The sequence below is a fragment of the Seriola dumerili genome, unplaced genomic scaffold, assembly GCF_002260705.1.
Source record: "Seriola dumerili isolate Sdu_G_001 unplaced genomic scaffold, Sdu_1.0 BDQW01000079.1, whole genome shotgun sequence".
NCBI classification, from domain to species: domain Eukaryota; kingdom Metazoa; phylum Chordata; class Actinopteri; order Carangiformes; family Carangidae; genus Seriola; species Seriola dumerili.
Window position 1 is genome coordinate 2772759 of NW_019174334.1, and position 18738 is coordinate 2791496.

At 40.4% G+C, this 18738-nt stretch overlaps 2 protein-coding genes and 1 pseudogene across 2 annotated transcripts in view; all 3 read left to right on the top strand.

Annotated features, from left to right (window-relative positions):
- The window catches only part of LOC111221016 (mitogen-activated protein kinase kinase kinase 3-like), a 38353-nt gene extending 30553 nt beyond the window's left edge, over positions 1-7800 (top strand). The window contains exons 14-18 of the mRNA XM_022744335.1: positions 1375-1523; positions 1675-1806; positions 2993-3122; positions 4485-4662; positions 5614-7800. Of these exons, the coding sequence (XP_022600056.1) occupies positions 1375-1523; positions 1675-1806; positions 2993-3122; positions 4485-4662; positions 5614-5842 (818 nt within the window). The 3' untranslated portion in view covers positions 5843-7800. The remainder of the gene's footprint in view (positions 1-1374; positions 1524-1674; positions 1807-2992; positions 3123-4484; positions 4663-5613) is intronic.
- Positions 7801-8505: 705 nt separating this feature from the next.
- LOC111220990 (cryptochrome DASH-like) lies at positions 8506-14124 on the top strand. The gene is made up of 14 exons (XM_022744304.1): positions 8506-8674; positions 9303-9475; positions 9915-10008; positions 10108-10238; positions 10415-10563; positions 10991-11079; positions 11214-11287; positions 11395-11484; positions 11755-11834; positions 11921-11980; positions 12113-12270; positions 12429-12548; positions 12779-12955; positions 13569-14124. The coding sequence occupies exons 1-14, from the start codon at positions 8612-8614 to the stop codon at positions 13674-13676; spliced, it is 1566 nt and encodes a 521-aa protein (XP_022600025.1). The 5' UTR covers positions 8506-8611; the 3' UTR covers positions 13677-14124.
- A 391-nt stretch (positions 14125-14515) lies between these two features.
- On the top strand, positions 14516-17510 carry LOC111220934 (annotated as a pseudogene).
- Positions 17511-18738: the final 1228 nt, after the last annotated feature.

The window sequence follows — 18738 nt, forward strand, 5'->3', positions numbered from 1 at the left end:
TTTGTCTGGTTCCTGTGGATAATCAGACAAATTAAACCCCTCACTCTTAACCCAGAGACGTACACACAAAGTTCAGGCTTGTTGTTTTGGTCTGCATGTCAAGAGCAGAGCCGAACATCGAACCTCAATACTTTAGTGCCGTAAACCTCATTATATAATATGCATATACAACCATATGTATATTGTATTCATTGCATGTCGAGTCTCCAACGTGTGCAGGCTTTGATAATAGATTTTCCTCCTACAACAATCTATCTATCTATCAATCGAGCTGGCAGAGAATAGTTGGTCAGATTTGTAATCTTGGTTAGAATCATGCGGCAGTGACCCAAGTGACAAGAATAATGGTCAAATAATAACTGGTTAAAAAATCGTTTTGATTTGATTTTGCCAGTTTTAAAATGCATTTTATTCAGGCATAGTTCATGTACGTTCTGGTTTTTACATGACATAAGTGTTTATAGAAAACATGGTTATATATCTCAAAGTAAGGGACTGAAAAGAGAATGTGTTTTTGTGCTTGCACCACAAAATACAACACCAAGGAACAAGGTAAACTGATGATATATGTTAGTGTGAGAGTATGTGAGGGTGGTATTGTTCTTTGAATAAATTGCTTACGAAGGACAAAGTCAAACACACTGTAATGTCTAGAGTTTTAAATGTGTTATGCCATTATGGAAAGAGACAAAACAGGGATAATCTCTTTTCAATTAAACACTCTATGGTTGTCAAACATGTTTTAGTTCTTTAGTAGTAGCTGTTGAGAGGGAGGGAGGGAGGAAATAATGTACAGTAATACTGTACGTCACAGCAGGCAGAATTCCCCTCGTCACAGGCTCACTAATCACATCTGTCCTCATTCAGCATACGGTTGCTGTTTGCCCAGAAACTGTCTTTGTCATGAAATGAAAGCTCAGCTCAGCAGTCTGTGGCCGACGTGTCAGCCTCCGGTGTCCTTCTCACCCACACACAACCAAACCGTCTAACCCGGCCACAAAGACGCCTGTTAGTACCAAAAACAAAGCCTCAGAGTCTGGGTCTGTGAGGATGAGAATCGTTGAGATGATCTTTCTAGGTTTTGACAACTTTGTGTAGGCTGAGCGCGGTTTGACTCATATCTGGGGTTTCTCCCTCTGAGAGGGTCTGCGGTGGGAATTTATTGAACAACAACCCTGCGGTGGATTTGACGCCTGGTTTCAGTGAAGTTACTGTGCGAGTTACAGTCGGATCTTGTGGTGGATTTTGACGCATGCTTTAGAGTTAATGTTTGCTCAAATCAGTACATCAAAGTGGATCTGTCTGCCTCTGGGAGTTTAGCAACAAAATGAATTACTGGTGGGTTTTTCATAATCTGGTGTTTTGTTTCTGCAGCACCGCGGGCGCCAGTCAACTGGCGACAAGGAAAGCTCCTGGGGCGCGGGGCGTTCGGGGAGGTCTACCTCTGCTATGACGCTGACACGGGACGCGAGCTGGCCGCAAAGCAGGTGCCCTTTGATCCAGACTGTCAAGAAACCAGCAAGGTGAGAGAGAACAGCTCACATCTGTGTGGAATTAGTCACTGACTGCATGTAGTTTAGAGCATAAGACAGTGATTTCATGATTTGAGAGCATAGTAGCTTTCTGATGACCTCAATTCAATTCCTGTTTTTCTGTGGCTCTTTTTCTCTGTAGGAGGTGAATGCTCTAGAGTGTGAGATTCAGCTGCTGAAGAATTTACGTCATGAGAGGATCGTTCAGTACTATGGTTGTCTTCGGGACCTGGAGCAGAAAAAACTCACAATTTTTGTTGAGTTTATGCCAGGGGTGCGTACTCTGCAGGGCATGTCATTTGGATTGATCAAAGTCACATTGTCGTCGTGAAAGTTTGATGCAGCTATAATAATGAATAACGTCTGTGAATGTCAGAGTTTAAGTTGTTTTGGCTGCAGCAATAGGTACACAGACTTTTTAAAACAACAACATCAAATCAAACCCATACAAGCCACATCTGCTAAAAACCAATTTTGAAAAGTCACCAGCTGTCAACAAACATGTCCTCAGCGGTTGATGTCAGCAGAACAGCTCAGTTTATGAGATCATTTTCTCACTAAATGAGCGTCTTAATGAGCTGCTGTCGCCTGTGGACCCCGTCCCTGAGCCTGTTTTTAATATTTCCTAAGCTGCTTTTTTTTTTTTTTTTTTTTTTTTTTTTTAATGCTTTTTTTTTTTTTCTGAGTGGCATTGAGTGTCTTAGTCACACATTGTCTGGAAATTGGAAATGTTTATGTTTCACTGGAAATCTGGCAGAAGCAAATGCGGAGGTGACAGAGCCAAGTTTGTGTGTGACTGCTCAGCACGGCTGCACCGCTGCGGTTGACCGATAACACTTTAGTGGCTCGAGGGGGTGGAAGTTGTGGGGGTGGGGGTGGGGGTGGGGGGGGTGGTCTGGCTGAGAGGGCCGGAGAGCTGTTGAGGTGTCTTGTTGACAGCTGAAACTGAAGCGGGACAAGTTTTTGTTTTCACTGCGCAAGAGTCCAAAAGTGCGTCACAGGTGTTACTGGATCAGGTCTTTGCTTCTGCAATTTCCTCATGAGGAAATGAAAACAGGAAATGAAAGGAAATGCAGGAGATTGGAGGTGTTTGGACTCAAAATCGAGCAGATTTCTCTCTGCGCGTTGTATGTTTATTTGCTTGGTTATTGTACTTGAAACTTGGCTTGGAGTCTACATTCACAAAAAAGAAAAAAACAAAACAAAACAAAACAAAATAAATCCTCTTCAGCTGAAACAACCACATTTTCCTTGAAATCACACTGAACCATTTCACCTCCATCATGCACAACACTCCAAAACGGGTCCGCTATCATTTTTATTCACTACAGCTGTGACAGTAATATTAGCTGACAATACAGCCAATATAAAGATCATAAATGCATTTTGTCAACCTTTCTGAGTTCCGCTCACTCTCTCGCCGGCTTCCTGTTTTTCTCTCTGTGTCGCTGTCTCTCCAGGGCTCAATAAAGGACCAGCTTAAAGCCTATGGGGCACTGACAGAGAAGGTGACAAGGAGATACACCAGACAGATCCTCCAAGGAGTCTCCTACCTGCACAGCAACATGATTGTACACAGAGACATCAAAGGTAACAGAAAGAGATAGCTTGCGAAGGTCGGGATAGGTTGTTAATTGGATTTATAACCAGCGCACACCCACACTTGAGACACAGTGTGTAAACAGCAAGTGAGACATCTTTACGGTTCATATTGCAGCAACTGTTGCTGAGGAAACTACAGATTCATTCATTTTATTCTCTTTGACATTTCCTCATTTAGTTATTCATCGTCTGCAGAATGAGCCTGGAAAAATGTGCTATTTTGAACTCCCCTTTGAGATATATTAGGCTTCATGCTGGTGAAATCGTCCAGTCTAAAAATGTTCAACACCGGATGGAAAGGCTTTAGTCTGGCTGCCCACAGCTTTGGGAGTCACTGCTTTGTTCAACCACGGCCAAGAAGAGGGAAATATACCGTCTGGTGGGGAAAAAAAATATAGTATGTCTCACAGGACATAGCTGGGCTCTATGAGAATGTATGTGGGTGGGATTTTTTCACTTATAAATGCTCTTCATGTGTAATATATGTTGCATGCTCATCCCAGCACACAAGAGCTCTTCTGTATGCAGTAAGAGGGAAAAAAAAAAGAAGAAGCTGTCAGCACATGCGGTTTTCGGATGAAGCTTGGCACCGCAGCAATGGCATTAGGCTATAAAGTTTCTGTGAATGTAATGTTTCACAGAGCCAAACAAAACCCTAAATGTAGTTACATTTGATTTATTGGAGAGTCTCACATCCTCACGACAAATGTACAGGCAGTGGAAACAGATCGATGAAGTGAGAAGTAAAGAGTGAAGGGTTACGGCTCTGGTCGTCTCAATCTCTTCTTGTCACCCCCGTGCCCTCTGGTGGGTGTGGAAAGTGAGTGTTGAGTGGTGTACATTAGTCACTGATCAAACAAGTGTAGCGTCTGAAGGAAATGGGATAGACACAGCTACATGTTGGAAAATTACTAAGGAAGGAGGCAGAAGGGTGCTGGGGTTCGATCCATGTGGAACAGACAGTTTATTCAGTATTTTATTTTTTCTAATTTGTGTAAATCCGGGAGGCATTTCCCCAATGTGAGAACAGTGAAAGAAAGATAAACTTCATCCTGTTTGTAGAGTTGAGTCAGCGTATGAGTATTTATATGAAGCTCACTAAACGGTATACTTTTGGGCATTTTTAAAAATAAGTCTGCAAGTGTTCCATCAATCCCGGACTTGTCAAGCCATAGGAAAAGTCTGTCTTCCCCCTCAGGTTGCTCTGTCAGTTGAAGTGCTGGCACAGGCACTGTAATGGCCAACTGCATTAATTGAACTTCCAAACTGTCAAAGTACACCTTAAAGGATATTGACAGTCCTCGAGAGACTCTTGAATAATTCTGAGCTCATTTTGCTTCGTTCCACCAGGTGCTAACATCCTGAGAGACTCCTCGGGGAACGTGAAGCTGGGAGACTTTGGAGCCAGCAAACGTATCCAGACCATCTGCATGTCTGGTACAGGAATCAAGTCTGTCACGGGCACCCCCTACTGGATGAGTCCTGAAGTCATCAACGGGGAGGGATACGGCCGGAAGGCTGATGTATGGTAAGGAAAAGATCAGATGGAACTGTAATGAGGCCCAAAGGGGATATTAGACTGTTGCAGCACAAAAATACACATTAGTAAAGCAGTAAAACTATCTCTGTGGTTGAGTGGTAAAGCAATAAATTCAGTGGGAACAGTGTTGGAGGTATGTGTGCATGTGAGCAAATACCTTTAAACATGTCAATACCACACAGAGCGGAATAAATCAACATGAAGTCCTGTTAAATATAGTGTAATCAAATGCAATAGCAAATGCATATCTTAGTTAGTTTTGTGAGATTCAACTGTGTTAAAGAAGTGTGAGTTATTAGCACTATACAGGAGAGCTGTACCTATAAAAATAAAACACATTAATATGAACATGTGATATATGAATCAATAGATTTGTCTTTTTGGTCCTTATTGTTAATGTCAAAATGAATGCTCTGTCCTAAATGCAATACAGCAACAAAGATGTCCAGGTAGATAGGTGGTAAATCGAAGAACTTAATGGTGGTATGTGCGTGAGCAAATGGTGGAGACAGTTAAGTCCGACAAGTACACTGTCACTACAGCTGTCAAATACAAGACATAAACGCTAACTGAAATTTGTTTTAGAAAACAGAAATATTGGCTAATAAATACTCGATTCGTGAAGCTCATAATGTTCACTGTTCCACCTATAGGGGAGATAACACGATATACAGACTGCTATGAAAAAAAGATTTAAATCTTAAAAATATGGTTGAAGCACTCTGACAGTCCGACAGTCATAAATCAATTAAAAAATTCATAAAACTAAAAAGTATTTGTAATGTTACTGTGTACAACCTCAGGACGTACAATAAAGATCCTATGATATAAATACACACGCCTTAATGGATATTAGGCTATGTTAATGTACAGTGTTAGTCATGTTGGATTATATAAGATGTACTGACAATCAACTCTGCTGGATGCTCTTTTCCTCAGGAGTGTTGCTTGCACTGTTGTGGAAATGCTGACCCAGAAACCTCCTTGGGCGGAGTATGAGGCCATGGCGGCCATTTTTAAGATCGCCACCCAGCCTACAAAGCCCATGCTTCCAGAGGGTGTGTCCGACGCGTGCAGGGACTTCCTGCGGCAGGTGTTTGTGGAGGAGAAGTGGCGGCCCACTGCAGACGTTCTGCTCAGCCACCCGTTCGTCCAGGGCAGCTTCTGAGGCCTAACGGACCCCCTTCCCCTCCCCTGCCTGCGAGGCCTCCATGGCCCCGGTGCCTCCCCTCCTCTCCGGCCCGCCCCGTCCCCAGGGCCCCCCCCGCGTCACCAGGCTCCAGGACTCAGCACCACTCCAACTTCCTGCCCTGTCATGTATCACCAGTGTCTGCCTTGTCAGGACCCCTGCATTTCTCACCAACTAGCTCAACCCGGATAATTCACTGAGAGGCCAGGTTGACTGCTGTCAGATCTCCAGAGTCCTCAAGGCATAGCAGCGAGTTCCCTCAGGACGGGACTGGCAAGAAAGCACTTAGCAGTCTCACAAGCAACAGAATGCTTTCTTATATCAAGAGCAGGAAAAGTGACCCACGTTAGAGAGAGAGAGAGAGAAGTGATGTCTCAAGTTTTCTGGGTCTTTACACTCATCTACTGCCGCAGAAAACAGTGTCTAGGAATGGCCAGGCACCATGTAATCGTGACTGACTGGTGATTTATCACATCTGATAATACTGTAAGTTACTCATCAGTCGACGTTAGCTGTGAGTGAAATTAAGATGGTAAAATATTTTTATATGCCACATGCAAAGTCATCTTAGCAGATGAGTTTTCTATTGTCACCTAGAAAAAAAATGTAAATGTATTTTCGTCAACGCCTTACAATAAGAATTTGTAAGTAAGAATGTCTTTTTTAACATCTTAGAGGGTTGTATTACCCTATTTTCATAGCACTCACAACCCCATTTAGAAGGACTGTCAACATTGCACTTTTGATATCATGCATTGAAACATTTCCAACATGCAGGATAATCAACTGAGGAGATATTTTTCTATTTGATGCATTTTTATATGATTTCATAAAGAACAAATTGTGTAGTTTGTTCCAATGTAAAGAAGAAAAAAACCAAACTTTTGCATTAGTGTGCAATGTCTGTTAAGCAATACCAACAGTACTGTTGGAGTCTGTGACATCCATTCCAGCGTCCCATGCAGTGAGCCTTGTTCCATTCAGAAAGGCCAAAGAAAAGTTGCAGAGACAGAAGCTTTCATGGATATTAGGCTAAGTTAATGTACAGTATTAGTCATGTTGGATTGTTTTGTCACCTCAGAGCCCTGTAGCCTTGTCTATGTTATGGCAGCTTCGTGCACAGTAGACTGCACAGACCAAATCAGATGCATTGACATCACATTATGTTGCTATAAAAAAAGATCGTGAAATTAGCATGAAGGAAGCATCCCATTTACATTTTTCGTTGTAAATTCAATATGAATCCAGTCACCCCATGCCTTTACTTTGCTTTTCACACTATACGAATGGGTCACTTAATGACCACTTGACAGCACAGCTTGCTATGTGTCATGTCATGTGAGATAAAGCATAATATAAGTTGCCAAAAAGGGTCAAGTTGGAAAGACGGGGCTAAATGCTGTATTCTTGTAAGTGGAGATGAGATAAAACTTTGGGGGGATTGATGTTGGATGTGTAGTGGCTAGCTGTAATACAGTGGCACTTAACAGATGATCAAATCTTTTTAGACCTTTGTCAGTGCCTTATCTGAATCTGCTTGTAAACACAAATGTTCACTGCCAAAGCGGGAAGCTTCTTAATAAAGTGAGCAGCTGTTCAGTAGAGAACACACACAACAATTGCTGAAGTTGTTTTTATATGGAAAAAAAAAGATTATCTGTAAATACATATTGTTCTGCACTTTTGTATGAAATTTCTTTTACATTATATACAAATCTATTTGATGAAATAGCTACGTTATACAGTAGATTGTACTGTGATTTAGACAGGAGGATGTATGATTGTCTCTTTGAGAGCTGTTAGGCAGTATGAAAAGGCTGGGAGGCTTTTGATTGGGACAGTCTGTTTTGTCTGAATGACAAAGCCTTGAAACATGAAATGTATCAAGTCGTTGATCTTTTGTACATTTAACTTAATAAATCAAAGGTCTAAGACTATTTCCTGAGTGATTTTATTGTCATTTTCTGATCGAATTTCCCCACACCATGCTGCTGTCTTTGTTTTAACCATTTTTAACTGATATTTCCATTATTAAATATATCCAGAGTATGTATCAATTTCAACACTGAGTTGCCTTTCATTTTTGTATGACATTATCTGTTCTTTGTGCGAAACTATTATCACAAACAACATCCATCCAAATTAGGCCTAATTATTGAAAAAACCTTGACTCACTTAAGTATTAAAGCTATTTTCCTGATATTTTCCTCACAAAAGAAAACTGAATCATTTGACTGAATCTTAAATGAAAAATGTCTAATTAAACTAACCAAGATACCATTCGTCCTTTCTGGCTCATAACAGATTAAACAATTACCATTATGATATAGACCATATTACGGTATCATTTTTAAACGTACTTTTAGACTTACATACACTATAGTACTACTAAGAACAACAGAAAAGGAAGAAACCTTACAGGCCTTCTAAGTGGAAAATAATTAAAACTACATTCAATAAAATAAACTATAAATAGCATGAAACACAGACTTAAAATGTGAAGCATTAATGAAAGCACTGGAGGTGTGCAACTCAATTAGCTAACAACAGAAACGTATTCGCAGCTTGAGGCAGCTGTTAGAAAACGACCTTACAAAACCCGACGTTGTGTAACGTCGTGTCTGAAAACGTGAGGGGGACGCTCGACACGAGAGAACTCGCTGGTGAGAGAGACAACACATCTCTCTGAAACGAAGCGAGTTATTTGTTTCAGACAAAACTACTGCTGCATTATCGAAGACGAAAAGCATGTCTACTTCCCGTACAATTATATGTTTATTGAGAAACGACTTGCGTCTCCACGACAACGAGGTAAGAGTGTGAATCTGTTATGAATCCAGTTATGAAGTCCGACGTTATTTAACATCAGAAAACCTAATTAAATTACAAGTAAACGTACCCACTAACGGTATGTGTTTAACGCTTTGCACTTGATGTGTTAACATCGTTACGAGAACATTTTGAAAACATTATGTAGCATGTTTGCTGCCAGAATCAAGCCATTTTTGTTTTGCCAGCTGCAACAATTACACATCCGGTACAAAGCTATGAAAATAAGAGCTTAATTTTCAAATTAAATGAACACAATATTTACATGCGTCCAAAAAACATAATAAGTTATATCAGAAATATTCTTATGTCTTTTATTCTTACATTGTAAGATTAGGCCTAACTTGTTGAGATAGAAAAAAAAATCTCCAGTCATTCGGCAAGCCAGAATGTATCATACATAACGTGTACGACTCCTGGAAAGGGTTTTCAAAATAAGAGACAGAAGTTACCAAACAAAATTGTATCCAGGGAAAATGCATTTCCTTACTTTAGGCTTACAGCAGCTTAAACTGAATCAACCGTGCTATATGTGTTTTTCTTTTTCTTTTTTTTTCTTCTATTTTTTTGCTGTCACTTTAATCAAGCCATGATCACTTTGTATATGCAGCTTTTCCATTGGGCTCAAAGAAATGCAGAGTACATTGTTCCACTGTACTGCTTCGACCCCAGACATTATGCGGGAACATACAACTACAACCTCCCAAAGACTGGGCCTTTCCGCCTGCGCTTCTTACTGGAGAGTATCAGAGACCTCAGAAACACACTGCTCAACAAGGGCAGGTAATTAAACTATCATTCGCTGACTGATCCTCCTGTATATGACCTCAATTTTATTTAATATTAGACTTTCTCAACAGTTCAGCTGTCTTTGTTATAGCACTTAAGCACCATCATCTGTTTACAAATTTTGAAAAATGATCATGAACTTATGTGTCATGTTATTGTTACACATACGCTCAGTGCAGACCTCTGTTTTCTAGGATTTCACCGGTACAGATATAACAGGATCAGGACACACCTGGGCTTATAGGGGGTCATGTTTACATTAACATGTCTGCTGCACACACTGTTCCCATCATTTTTTCCGGTCAGCAGGGGCTTGTGGGGGGGTGGGGGGGGGCTCTACCCAGGATGCAGCTTGCCTGGCATGGTGTGAACTGGGACTTATGTGTATGTGCGTCTGTGTGTTTATTTTTGTGCGTGTGCGCTTGTATGACAGCAACCTGGTGGTGAGACGGGGTAAGCCAGAGGATGTTGTTGCCGAGCTCATCAAGCAACTGGGCTCTGTCAGCACGGTGGCTTTCCATGAAGAGGTAGTTCTAAACAGTTTCTCTCTTTTTAGCATTAATAATCACAACTTTATTGCACTGTCTGGTGATTCTGACATAGTCCTTCATGTGTTCATGTCCCAGGTAACATCAGAGGAGCTGAATGTTGAGAAAAAGGTGAAGGATGTCTGTGCACAGATGAAGGTCAAAGTTCACACCTGCTGGGGGTCCACACTGTACCACAGAGATGATCTTCCATTTCATCACATATCTAGGTGAGGGAGGACATTGCTTGCTTAAGACAAAACATTCAGGCACTGCTCAACATCCTGTTGTTATGTAATTTGCTTGAAAACAAAAGTATAGAGGATATTGTACTTTTTAATAGTGTACAGTTTAAGAAGTGTCAAGTCCTGGGAATGTCTTGTAATATTTCCTCCTGGTCTGTTAGCCTCCCTGATGTGTACACTCAGTTCAGGAAGGCAGTGGAAACCCAGAGCATGGTGAGGCCTGCGTTTCCAACACTCGAGCAGTTAAAACCTCTTCCTTCAGAGCTCGAGGAAGGAGCCGTTCCCACAGCACAGGAGCTGCAACAGACAGGTGAACGTCCTAATATCTTATTATGCTCAATACAAATAGTTTTGATTTAAACAGGATCTCTTGGGCTCTTCCTTTGTGTCTTCGTGTACAGAGAAATTACAGAAAAGTCCTATACATTGATTTTATGTGCTTATTAAATTGACTTTTGTGTAAATGTCTTGACATGCTGCTTCCAGTTAGGAAGCACAAATGGTCCAATTAACGGAGTGGCTCAATTAAGGAAATCAATACTGCCACTATTTTCAGTATTCAACAGAAAAACTGCTGAGCACAGATTTCCTCATTAAGTGCCAGCGAGCAGACTGGTTCGATTTCCATGTATATGATTGAGCTTTTATGATTCTGTGTGTCTTAGTGTACACCGGGGACTGTTTAACATGATTGAAGCAGCTTGATGCTGAAATGCTTTGCGGTGTTATTCTTACAGAGCCGTTGACTGATCCTCGCTCAGCCTTCCCCTGTAGTGGTGGTGAAAGTCAGGCTCTGGCCAGACTCAAACACTATTTTTGGGATACTGTGAGTACAAGATTCATTACAAATGGACACTAACTTATTTTTATAAAGCAGTAAAATAAAATAAAAAACCCTCCTGTAGTGATGTATAATCTACTATGTAGGTGTAATAAATATAGTGAATGTCTGTTTTGTAGGATGCAGTTGCAACTTACAAGGAGACTCGTAATGGCTTGATCGGTGTAAACTATTCCACTAAATTTGCACCTTGGTGAGTGTAATTGTTTTATTTCCTCTACTGCTAAAAGCTTACTAGAGTTTAATGTTGTGTGTAAGTCATAAAGATATCCCTAATGGTGCTGCACTGGCATTCTGCAGGCTGGCGATGGGTTGCATTTCACCCAGGTACATTTATCACCAGATCAAGCAGTACGAGAGGGAGCGGACAGCCAATCAGAGCACATACTGGTGAGTATGGAGTAAGGACAGGAATATTTAGATGGATTTAATACAAAACAATAAACACTATAATAGGGCCATACCGGTAAAGTATGTGCAAATGCTCACCAGTAGTTCCGGTGTTGCCTCTGTAGCTGATGATATAAAGCTTTAATGTGTCAAATGTATAGGTACTTTGGAACAATGACCAGTTTTTCATAGATTTATCATAGACCACTACTGAATCACAAATAATACAAATTTGTTTCACTCTCCGACGTCTTCACTGCTGTCTTACAGGGTGATTTTTGAACTTTTGTGGAGGGATTACTTCAAGTTTGTGGCTGTCAAGTATGGGAACAGACTATTTCAGCTCAAAGGTAACATTAGCTCAAGTTTCTATATCTTATTTTCTTTATGCATTATAAATGAATGTAAAGCTGATATCAGGGTCACTTTACCTCAGGACTTCAAGACAAATCTGTGCCACGGAAAAAGGACATGAAGCTTTTCAATGCATGGAAAGGTTTGTACCATACATTTCCCCCGTCATTGTTTATAAAATATTCTTCATTAAATAGCAATAAGTGGCTTTAAGAAGTGTATTAACAGTATAGTGTATGTTTTAAGAATATTTACATACATTTCATCATTACAGATGGAAGAACAGGAGTGCCCTTTGTGGATGCCAACATGAGAGAGTTGGCGATGACAGGTTTCATGTCCAACAGGGGGCGGCAAAATGTTGCCAGCTTCCTCACAAAGGATCTGGGCCTGGACTGGAGGATGGGAGCAGAGTTGTTTGAATACCTTCTGGTAAGTATTTTAGTCCAGGGTTTGAGTCAGACTGGAAGTTTTGAAAAGTGAAATTGTATTTTTAAGACATAACTAATCATGTAATGTATGAATTATTTTATTGTTATGTTGTAAAATATTTTATTTTAAGTCTCATTATTTTAAATTTCCCTTCAAAGATTGACCACGATGTCTGCAGCAACTATGGCAACTGGTTATACAGCGCTGGTATAGGAAATGACCCCAGAGAGAACAGGAAATTTAACATGATCAAACAAGGCCTCGACTATGACAATAATGTGAGTTTGACAAGAAGCATTAATTGTTTACGTATGTCATTTTGCTTTAACATTTTCTCTGGAGTTTGGAGTTGTTTGCATTACAACAAGTAATGTCACACTTAATCACTGGTTGTGTTGCTGTCACATGACGGTGATGAAACCAGTACAAAAGGAAACAAAGTTTTGGTATGGAAATTTCAGTCACTGATTTATTAATTATCGCGCGGTCACCCATGCGTCTGCTTCAGGGTGACTACGTCCGGCAGTGGGTTCCAGAGTTGCAGGGGATCAGGGGAGCTGATGTGCACACACCTTGGACCCTCAGCACTGCTGCGCTGTCACATGCTCATGTGTCCCTTGATGAGACCTACCCCACCCCCATCGTCATGGCGCCTGAATGGAGTAGACACGTTAACAAGAAATCAGTAGGTGTTTTGGAAAAAAAGGAAGTGGATAGTGAGATTGTGTGCTGCGGCTGGAATAGATTTTTTTTTTACCTTTATGGCTGCATACAACAGTGGTGGAATGTAAGTAAGTGCATTAAGTGCTTTAATGTACAATTTTTGAGGTACTTGTACCTAACTTGAGTATTTCTATATTATGTTACTTTATATTTCTACTCCCCTACAGTTCAGAGAGACACATTGCACTTTTTACCACTGACAAATACAATTACTTGTTGCTTTTCAGTTAAAAGTTTTATTTAAAACATATCCGGTTTTACCAAACCCGGTCAGTTACCGGGAGAGCTCTGTTGAACTCCTATCCAAATTAGAATCATATGTGCTTTATTACTACAGCTAAGCTGTGCAAACCTGTGCGAAAAGCTAGTAAATACCGGAAAACCAACTAAAAAGCAAAGCCAACCTATAGATGAGCAGTTCTCTGAAAATAGTCAAGGTGACGAACACAAGCTAGACAAAGCCAACTTAATCTCGGCTCCATATTATGTGCCTCATCGCAGATTTGTCTCTCTGTCTACTTTTAAACCTTCACAATAAGTGCAAATGTTTATTTCAACTTTTTTATTTTTTTCAGGGCGGCACAGGGCCTTCACCCAGAGGAAAGAGAGGCCCATCTCACACTCCCAAACAGCATCGTGACCGAGGCATAGATTTCTATTTCTCCAGGAGCAAAAATCTGTGATCTGCCTCAAAGCAAACACTAAAGACGCGATGATGCTCAGAGGATGGAAGTTCCTGTGATGCCAACCTGGACTGTTGCTGTACGATCTGTGTTGCACACTGAGGTGTCGAGTGAGGGAAGTTTTTTCATGAGGATTTGAGGAAATACATGTTCCAACTTACACTTTAATAGTTGAACTTGACTAATGTACATTTATGCTATCTCTCAAAATATGGGTTTTGTGAAGCACCTTTCATAGACTTTCTGCTGTTTCCTGTCATGCTGCAGCATCAGGGAAAGCCACACCGGTTTTGTTTTATTGGAGTGGATCAGTCACAATGATCTCTTTACTTTTTGTGCAGATTATTTTCTTGCAGTTTTCTTACGCCGGCTTGGATACACTCTTGTTGTTACTTTGTATTAACTTTTAAGGTTTGCCTATTTGTGGCAGTTGCAAAATAAAACACGAAACGTGAGAATTTTTCTTATGTGATTTTGTTATGAAACGTAGTAAATTACACCCTTTCAGCATTACACTCAAACTTCAAATGTTGATTTAATGTTATATTAAATATTATAAAATAGTCAATATAATGTGATAGTAGCAGGAAATTAACAACTGTAGTCTTGTGGAAGTGAACTTCTTGGGCAGTGGTTTCGGTGGGTAAAAAGCTCATATCCTCCCGTGTGACACAGTCCATTGCAAAGATCATTTGACATCACTTCCTTGTTCTGTAGTCAGGTCAGCTGTGGACCCCTGAGACAACTTGGCACTTCAAATCACCCACTCTGTCATTAGTATATTTACTTTTTTTTTGTATTTTAACTAACGCCCGCAGTCCCACAGAGGTTCCCAAAAACTCTTTAACATGGCTTATGCTGATTCAGACGTTGACCTGGAGCAGATTCCTCTCATCGCACTGAATGTGACTGTGAGGAAAAAGTTAGGGCTTTACCTTAATCCCAGAAATGCAGTTGCCGCGGACTGGATGATTGTTGCAGAGGCCATGGACTTCAGTTACCTGGAGATAAAGAACTATGAAGCAGCGAAAAACCCCCCACCAGAGGGGTTCTGGACGACTGGCAGGCTCGGGCCACACATGCGACGGTGGGAAAGTTGTTGTCAATCCTGACGAAGGTGGAGAGGAATGACATTGTGGAGGATCTTCACCCTTTGATAGGTGGGTTTAAGTTATTCTGGCAATCTTCCGTTGTTCTTTTTTCCGTTAATATATATCAGGAAAAGTGCATAATATCTACCACTTTATAGATTAAGCTTGTTTACATTGCATGTTCCGTTCTTGTACTTCAGGAAATTCTTCAAATCCCTGAATTTGCTTATGGCAAAAATTATCTACACACGTAAATTAGAATTTAAATGGAAATATTTGCTCAAATCGGAGCCAGTCCTGACCTCCCAGGGGCCCTTGGCAATATTCAGCTCATTGGCCCTCCTGACCTGTAAGCCATGTAAACCTGACACCACAGTGTTCCCACTACAACCTTCCCTCCTTTAAAACAATTTGCTCCATCCAGCCATCTACTTTGGCTTGGCTGAATACTTGATGGGTATTTTTGACTGAGAGAGGTGCATCCATATTTCCCCTTATGCCCAACTAATCAACATTTTAAATTCAAAATTTTTTATCAATAGTCAATGTCAATCCATTGCTTTCTATCTTGCTTCAGTCCAGAGTTTCAACTAAACCTTGAATGTGAGAATTGTCATGTTTTCATAGTATGTGCGCCATCAGGGATATGATGATATATTATGGTTTCTGCTGGAAAGCGCGTTTCATTACGTGCACGCGCATTTGAATTCCTGTTAATACTTTTCTATGCTGCAGTTTAAAAACACCGTTGACTGTATCATAAGTTAAAAAAATAAAAATAAATAAAAAAAAAAAAAAAACTGTATTTCACTCTCACTGTTGTCAGGCACAGAGTCACGTACAGCACCCTGGAAGTGTTAGGTAAGCAAGACAGATAGACCGACAAGGAGACTGCCCCGGAGTCTACGTCCGTGTTTAATACAGTCAATGGTGAGCGTTCAGGGCGTAGACTCTATGGTACAGGACAGCCTGGCTCTGGCTCGAATTGTTAATGTATTAATAAGCTCAAAATGTATTTTCAGTCCAGCTGTTTCAATAAATTTGTATTCAAAGAACATTTCAGATAGTTCTATCCACTTCCAGGATGCAAACCTCTGTATTTGTGGTGGTGTTTAGGTGTTGTTCACACATATCCTACTCTGTATCATCTCTTGTGTAGCAGATGAGGATGTCAGGAGACATTGTGAGAGTCTTGAGAAGAAGATTGAAGTGGACGGATGTTTCCCTCGCATCCCTGAGAGGAATGATGTCACCCTAAAGATTGGCCCCGAAGGTCAGTATTTGTATAAGCTTCATTTTTGTTGTTTTCTTGTTTGAAATGCAATCCAAATAGAAGGACGTCCCATTGGTTGAACACAACGATTTGTGTCTATATACATATCAGAGACAACCCTGCAGTCCAACCTCTGTCCGCATTAATCACATCACTTCAGAAACACATATTGTGCATAATTCAGCACAATTTAACTAATCATTGCTTCTCTTTAAAATGTTTATGACGTTGTTGCTGTAGCTACATTTGTGCTGCTTTTTAGGTTACAAAGTACCTCCAAAATCCAGAATATGTCAAGTTATTCTGGTCAGAGACAATAAGCGGTGATGGAAAATAACTGAGTTCATTTAGCATAGTATTATAATTAAAAACTATTTTAAGGCACATGTACTTTTATTTGTGTATTTCCATTTTATGCAGTTTTATACATCTACTTCGCTACATTTAAATATTGTACTTTTTACTACACTACACTTATCCGACAGTAATAGTTAATAGTTACTTATTTGCAGATTAAAGTTTCATACGAAGGAATTTATGATCAGCCTCTAAAATATGATGATTTCTTGTCCACAACAGTAAATGAATCTGTCTGTGAATGTTCTCATTCGTCCAGGTCATAGTTATCTCTCTCTCAAATTGAATCGAAGGCAACTGGCCCTTATCCAAGCGGCTTCATCCTGAAGCCGCTTGGATAAGGGGCGAAACGTCTTCCACAGACAAATACAAGTCCAGTTGCCTTCGATTCAATTTGAGAGAGAGATAACAGTAAATGAAGTAGTTCAAAATAGCTCCACCCTAATCAGCTACAACAGTAAAATTCTGCTCACATGTTAATGCATCTGTAATAATAATACAAAAATGTAAAATATACAAAATTACAACTCTGATTTGGGCCATTTTGCATTATAAGAACATTCACTATTACGTGCAACAGAGTACATTCATAGTGGTATTAATACTTTCACTTAACGTTACTTTCATTTCAACTAAACAGATGAGTGAGTTACCATTTCAAACTGCACTTTGAGCTGTTGTACTAGAACAAAAAGGATAAAATGTATAATTAATTTATGAACTGAAAGTTGCTGCAAACGTTCTGTTTGACTTGTTAGTGCTTGCAGTCCATTCAACACCACGAGAACAGATCATAAGTTTGCATAAATGCATGTCAGCCGAAACAAGTGAAAGTAGCAACACTGCAGAATTAGTTTTCCAAGTTTCTCATGCATACATGTTGGATCACAAGCTGTGGCGCAATATCGGTCTTAAAGGGATAAACAAAGTTGTGTTAATGAATTTAATCAAACTGAATGGATTCCAGGTACTCCTGAGCTGTTTGATGCCTTCATCTGCCACAGCCAGAGTGACTTTGAGTTTGTCCACGAGGCGATCCACGAGCTGGAACAGTCCAAGTTGCAAATGTGTGTGTTCGGCAGAGATGTCGATGCTTTGAACTTGAAAAATTGACTAAGAAAACACTGGCACATGGAGCAGGGTCTGGTCCTTAAACTCCAAGTAGGTTGGCACAAACAAACAGAGCAGCCAAAGCAAAGTCACATTAATCTGACGTCTTCACTGCTGTCTTACAGGGTGATTTTTGAACTTTTGTGGAGGGATTACTGCAAGTTCGTCGATTTCAATGCATTTACATGCATTATAAATGAATGTAAAGCTGATATCAGGGTCACTTTACCTCAGGACTTCAAGACAAATCTGTGCCACGGAAAAAGGACATGAAGCTTTTCAATGCATGGAAAGGTTTGTACTGTTTTTTCCCCGTCATTGTTTGTAAAATGTTCTTCATTAAATATTAATTAGTAGCTCTAAGAATTGCTTTGCAAGTGTATGAACATATTTACACATATTTTATTATCACAGAGGGAAGAACGGGAGTGCCCTTTGTGGATGCCCAAAATGAGAGCGTTGGCGGTGACAGGTTTCATGTCCAACAGGGGGCGGCAAAATATTGCTAGCTTACTTGCAAAGGATCTGGTCCTGGCCTGGTATAAGGGAGCTAAGTGGCTTGAAGACTCTCCGGTAAGAAGTGTAGGCCACGGTTTAAGTCAGATTGGAAGTTTTGAAAAGTGAAATATTTATTTTTAAGACATAACTAATCATGTACTATATGAATTAATTGCTGTTATCTTGGGAAATACCTCAGTCAAATTTTCCTCCAAAGATTGACCACGATGTCTGCAGCAACTATGGCAACTGGTTATACAGCGCTGGTATAGGAAATGACCCCAGAGAGAACAGGAAATTTAACATGATCAAACAAGGCCTCGACTATGGCAATAATGTGAGTTTGACAAGAAGTATGAATTGTTACAACACAAAATGTCACACTTTATCGCTGATGGTGTTGCTGTCACACAATGATGATGAAACCAGTACAAATGTGAACAAAGTTATAGAAATTTGATATGGAAATTTCAGTCATTGATTTCATTATTATTGCCTGGTCACCCATGTGTCTGCTTCAGGGCGCCTACGTCCGGCAGTGGGTTCCAGAGTTGCAGGGGATCAGGGGAGCTGATGTGCACACAGCTTGGACCCTCAGCACTGCTGCACTGTCACATGCTCATGTGTGCCTTTGGTGAGACCTACCCCACCCCCATCCATCGTCATGGCGCCTGAATGGAGTAGACACGTTGACAAGAAATCGCTGAGTGTTTTTAAAAAAAGGAAGTGGATA

Excerpts from the sequence above, each read along its gene's own strand:
- LOC111220990 (XM_022744304.1), top strand. The coding sequence starts at position 8,612 with ATGTCTACTTCCCGTACAATTATATGTTTATTGAGAAACGACTTGCGT. Across the intron at positions 11,485-11,754 it reads GCCAATCAGAGCACATACTG|GGTGATTTTTGAACTTTTGT; the intron begins GTGAGTATGGAG and ends GCTGTCTTACAG. Across the intron at positions 11,981-12,112 it reads GCTTTTCAATGCATGGAAAG|ATGGAAGAACAGGAGTGCCC; the intron begins GTTTGTACCATA and ends TCATCATTACAG.